General features: G+C 48.1%; 1 protein-coding gene across 7 annotated transcripts in view; it reads right to left on the bottom strand.

Moving 5' to 3' along the window:
• TCERG1 (transcription elongation regulator 1) overlaps positions 1–3,368 on the bottom strand; it is an 87,919-nt gene extending 84,551 nt beyond the window's left edge. For all 7 annotated transcript variants that reach the window (XM_040344579.1, XM_040344577.1, XM_040344576.1 and 4 more), the window contains exon 1: positions 3,244–3,368. In XM_040344579.1, the coding sequence (XP_040200513.1) occupies positions 3,244–3,353 (110 nt within the window). In that variant the 5' untranslated portion in view covers positions 3,354–3,368. The remainder of the gene's footprint in view (positions 1–3,243) is intronic.
• Between the last annotated feature and the right edge of the window lie 2,674 nt (positions 3,369–6,042).

Raw genomic sequence — 6,042 nt, forward strand, 5'->3', positions numbered from 1 at the left:
AAAGTGTGAGATGAAATTTGGTTTAATTCTGTTTAGTGTATCTAAAATGAACCTTTAGTGTCACTAACATTTTTTACCTCAATGCATTCCTTGCATTAAAGCGGGGTTCACCCAAAAAAAAAAATGTTTAACATGACATTCAGCCGAGTTGTCAGAATGACAATCGGCTTTTTTTTTTTTTCCAGTGCAGTACATACCGTATTTTCACCGCCGCTTCCGGGTATGTAATCTGCGGGACTGGGCGTTCCTAAGTGATTGACATCCTTCCGACCGTTGCATACAGCGCTTCACTAGTTGCCGTCCTGCAACTTGCAGTCCGGCTTCTTTCGGCAACTAGTGACGCGCTGTATGCGCCGGTCGGAAGGATGTCAATCACTTAGGAACGCCCAGTCCCGCAGATTACATACCCGGAAGCGGCGGTGAAAATACGGTATGTGCTGCACTGAAAAAAAAAAAAAAGCCGATTGTCATTCTGACAACTCGGCTGAATGTCATGTTAAAAAATGTTTTTGGGGTGAACCCCCACTTTAAGGTAAAAAATGTTTAGGTGTCAGCAATCCCCCCCCCCCCCTTTCGTTTACCCGAGCCCTTATACGATCCAGCACTGTACACAATTGCAGCCCCTCGCCACTTCTAGGTCACCGGGAGCCATTGGCTACAAGTGTTGTCAATTTAAGGCAGTGACGAGGGAGCTGATGTCTGTGTCAAGACACAATAGTGGGGCTCAGGAGAGAGAGCGCACACACACGTGCCCCCATAGGAAGCTGCTTCTTATGGGGTCACGGGTCAAAGCAGGAGTGCCGGTGTGGGACTCGAAAAGAGAGGAGGTTTGTGACCGCTCTATGCAAGTTCATTGCACGGAGCAGGCAAGTATAGAGGTTTTTTTTTTTTACCTCTACAATCAGAGGAGCCTTGGACTACAAGGCTTCCTCTGGTGGAGATCATGCTTTTATCTGTCTGCCTCTACATCACCATTGAGCCTAGGTTTAGACCAGCACAATTACAGCACAGGTTCCTGCATCACATCTCTCCTGCAGGCAGTTCACACTGCCCCCTGCGAACTGCTGCAAGTGTCAATGCCAGTGGCACCCCCAGAACAGTTCACAGATTGCAGTGCGAACTGTGGATTCATACAGGAATCTGATCGCATAGGTGAGAACACCCATGCTATCTGATTCCAGTGCAGGGAAAAATCAAGTCCCTGCATCTTTTTCCGTGCGAATCCAATGCGAGTTCAGCCATACTGTTTGCTCAGACATCGCATGCAATCGACACCTGCGGTGCAGTGCAAAACACACGCGATGCCCGAGATCGCACTAGTCTGAAAGTAATGGTAAAGCTGTTATTCTACTTTAAAAGTGGTGGTAAACCCTTCCATATACCCAGTGAAGTGACTTGCCTCAGGTGATACAGAGATGAAACAAATCCTCCTATACCAATTGTACCCATTTATATTCAGTCTGCTTTACATCCATTCACATTCCAGAATTTAGAACTTGTCTGAGCGTTCAGAGAAAAAGGAGGCGGAGAGCTGAAAATGCACACCTCAGAGCTACTTGGAGGGAAGGGACACAGCTGAGGCGGTCAATCAGGCGCCACCTGAGGCTGTCTGAAGGTGTCAGTAAAACTTGTCAGAAATGATTCATGCTGACAGCAGAGGAACGAAGCAGCAGACAGAGATGACACTTAGTTCTTGAGAAAGGTATGGAGGGATATGCTTTGTTCATATTGCATGTCTGAGGTTTACAACCACTTTAAGGGGGATTGCAGCCCCCTTAAAGAGGAGGTCCACCCGAATTATTTTTTTTAAAAAGGCAGCAGCTACAAATTCTGCAGCTGCTGACTTTTAATAAATGGACACTCACGCTTGTTTTTGGCTGCCCCCGCCGCCATCCTCGGTGAGGGAATCAGAAAGTGAAGCCTTACTGATTCAATGCCCGGTTCCCTACTGCGCATGCGCAAGCGGCACAGCCCATCCTCACTGGTCTCCGATGTCTCCTGGGACCAGTGTGTTTCCCAGAAGACAGCGGCAGGGATGAGAAGGGGCGTGACTCCCGCGGGAGCCTATGCCTGGAAGTGGGTGTAAATACCTGTATTATACATGTATCTGCACCCCCCTCCCCCTGAAAGGTGCCAAATGTGACACCGGAAGGGGGGGGGGGGTTCACTTTTTGTGTGGACCTCCACTTTAATACTTTTTTTGATCCTGTCTTTATCCAGAGATGTTGCAGAAGTGTCTAAGCTGCCCAGGACTCCCCTACTCATTGGCTAAGACAGCAGCATGGCATGATTGGCTCCCGCTACCATCAAAATCATTCAGCCAATCAGGAGAGAGGAGAGAGAGAGCCACGGCTCCAAGTCTGAATGGAAACATGGAGCTGTGACTCGGCTCGGGTGCCCCCATAGCAAGCTGCTTTCTGTCGGGGCACTTAACAGGAGAAAAGGGACAGGAGCAGCGAAGGAGCCGGGTTACTCTGTAAAATGATAAAAAAAATAATAAACACAACTTTACAATCACTTTAAGGCTAGGTTTACACTGGTGTGGAAACCACAGCGATTCCTGTGTGGGTTCCCGCATCACATCTGAACTGCAAGCCGTTCACACTGCAAACCGCTACAGGGGTCTATATAAAGTTAACGACACCCCCAAAGCGGTTCGCATGAACGCAGTGCGAACTGTGGATGTTCAGACCCACGCAATCCAATTCCAGTGCGGACCAAAAAAAAAAAAAGGGTCCTGTACAATTTTGGTGCGAATACAAACTGTATGGCTGAATTTGCATCTCACAAACATCGCATGTAACGTGCACAGCAATACGGTACAAATCACATGCGATATCTGCAATCGCACAAGTGTGAATCTTGTATGACAATTGTAATGAATGTGTAAGGAAAAGACTGCAGTCCTTACAAAGGTGCATAGTCATAGAGGAAGTTCACAGGTCAGAGAGCCGAGACAAGGATACAATGCATGTGGCCGGCATGGCTCTATGAACACTACATTGCATCCACACACATCACTATGTACATAGACGTGTGCGCTGCACTCAGGAATAAGTGCAGGCCTCCCAAACACCATTCTCCCGGCATGCTTTGCACGGCCTCTCTCTCATACATGGTAATTCATATTGCCATCACATGCTTACCGCGCGCACAGCGCGCCTCACACACGCCACAGAGACCAGCAGCGACAGCCACCCACCACCCTCTGTGCCATGCGCTCTTCCCACCGGTATCACCTACCTAATGTCATTATTGTACCTCTCCACATCGGAGTCCCCGCGCTCCGCCATTACAGGAACAACCGATAACCTCACCAGTGATCCACCCACCCACATACCACCTGACTCCATGATCCCTGCCGCTATTGGCTGAAAAGAAGGTCAATCAATTGTAGTTCCGTCGAGTTCTATGACGATATCCGGAAAGGGGGAAGCCCAGGAAGTGACCGCTAGGGGGAGGAGGGAGCGGGGAGCCCGGGCGGGAAGGTGAAGTGCTGGCAGAGGGAGAGTAGCGGTGGGTTTGGAGATGTCTGTAGTGAGGAGGTAGACTGGGGTGTATTGGAAGGGGAGACTTATTCTTAGAAGGATATATAAAACTGCTTGGAATGGGTACTGGGGTGTGGAGAGAAGAGCAGGCCTGTTCTCACACTTTCCTACACGTAAAAAGCAGGTTTTTTTTCTTTTTTTTACAGAAAATTACTTAGAACACACAAATATTTTTTATATATATGTACAATTTTATTTCTTTCTTATGTCGAGTTATTTGTGCAGCAGTTTTTCCAAACACAATTTTGTTAGAAAAAAAAATGCACTTTAATGCAGGACTTGCTTTGAATCAGGAGTCCGCTAAAAAAGTTAGGAGCTAGTTTTTTTTAACTAACAAATCTTACAGGTGAAACATGTTCCCGAAGGTGATCTTATCCTTTAGGCCCCTTTCACACGGACAGATATATTGGTGCTTTTAGCTGCGGATTCTCAAGTCCTCTACCACAGCTAAAAGCACACAATGCTTTCCTATGGCTCCATTTGCATACTGCGTTTAGCTGCGATTTCGTTATATGCGGTGCAGATAGAAAAAATAAAATTGACTGCGTCCAGGAGTGTCCCAAAGCACCCACCCCCCCATGTTGAGGGCATGCGGCCTGGTACGGTTCAGGCATGTTTTCCTTACTGAGGATGGCGGCACCGGGACCTGCAATGATCCGGATCGGGGGGGGGGGGGGGGGGTCATCACGGGCGCCTAGGACAGGTAAGAGTCCTTATTAAAAGTCAGCAGCTACAGTCTTTGTAGCTGCTGACTTTAAAAAAAAAAAAATTGCGGGTGGAATTCCACTTTAAGTGCAAAAGAGGGATTTGGGGTCTTATAGACCTCAGATCCCTCCATAAAGAGAACCTGTCACCACCTATTACTGTCACAAGGGATGTTTACATTCCTTCTGACAGCAATAAAAGTGATCAGAATTATTATTATTTTTTTTAAGTGACAGTGTAAAAATAATTAAAGGGTATGTAAACCCTTGTGTTTTTTCACCTTAATGCATCCTATGCCTTACAGCGAAGGTCCACACAAAAATGGAACCTCGCTTTTCAGAACCCTCCGGTGTCACATTTGGCACCTTTCAGGGGGGAGGGGGGTGCAGATACAGGTATTTGCACCCACTTCCAGGCATAGGAATCTGCAGGGGGTCTACGCCACATCCCGTCGTACCCCGCTGTCTTCTGGGAGACAGGAGTGACCATTTCTATTGCGCATCGCGACTCACGCATTCGCAGTAGGGAACCGTAAAGGGAAGCTGTATGGCTTCATTTCCTGATTCCCTTAGCAAAGATGGCGGTGGCAGCATCCGAGGCACGGGTCAGCCTCAGGTGCCGTCATTGCGGGCGCGCTGGACAGGTAAGTGTCCATATTTTAAAAGTCAGCAGCTGCAGTATTTGTAGCTGCTGACTTAAAAAAATTTTTTTACGGACCTCCACTTTAAGGTGAAAAAACTTCTGTCACTGAGCAACCCCCCCCATTTTACTCACCTGAGCCTGTTTGTTTCCACACTGGAGATGCACAAACCCTCTCTGGCCGGAGTCTCGGCTCTTGATTGGATAGATTGATAGCAGTGCAGCCATTGGCTTCTGCTGCTGTCAATCAAATCCAATGACACAGGGCCAAGTCCAGCATTCTGTGTCTATGGATGCAAATGCTGGACTCAGGAGCATGCCCGCACGGTAACCCCCCAGGGAGAGCGCTTCTAGGGGGTTTTCCAATACAGGAGGAGCCGAATTGTCATTTGGGGACCCCAAAAGATGACGATCGGGGCCACTCTGTGCAAAACGAACTGCACGGTAGAGGTAAGTATGATATGTTTTGTTATTTAAAAAAAAAAAAAAAATGAGGTTTACAACCCCTTTTAAATAAAATAAATCAGAAAAAAAAGTAAGTAAAGCGTCCCATTCCTCCATGCTTGCACGAAGAAGCGAACGCATATGTAAGTCACGACCACAAATGTAAACGGTGTTTAAACCACAGATGTGAGGTTTTGCTGCGATCGTTAGCAATAATTCTAGCACAAGACCTCCTCTGTAACGGGGGGGGGGGGGGTGTAATGTGCAGGTGGGGCTGTGTAATGTAAAATGTAAAGGGGTCTAGAGGTACGGGGGCAGTGTAATGTAAAGGGGTCTAGAGGTACGGGGGCTGTGTAATGTAAAGGAGTCTAGAGGTACGGGGGCTGTGCAATGTAAAGGGGTCTAGAGGTGCAGGGCTGTGTAATGTAAAGGGGTCTAGAGGTATGGGGGCTGTGTAACGTAAAGGGGGTCTAGAGGTACGGGGGCCGTGTAACGTAAAGGGGTCAAGAGGTACAGGGGTCGTGTAACGTAAAGGGGTCTAGAGGTACGGGGGCTGTGTAACGTAAAGGGGTCTAGAGGTACGGGGGCTGTGTAATGTAAAGGGGTCCAGAGGTGCAGCGCTGTGTAATGTAAAGGGGTTCAGAGGTGTGGGGGCTGCGTAATGTAAATGTGCCAGAGCTGCGCGGGGGGGGGTCCAGATTATTAT

This window comes from Rana temporaria, chromosome 3 (genome assembly GCF_905171775.1).
Source record: "Rana temporaria chromosome 3, aRanTem1.1, whole genome shotgun sequence".
NCBI lineage: Eukaryota > Metazoa > Chordata > Amphibia > Anura > Ranidae > Rana > Rana temporaria.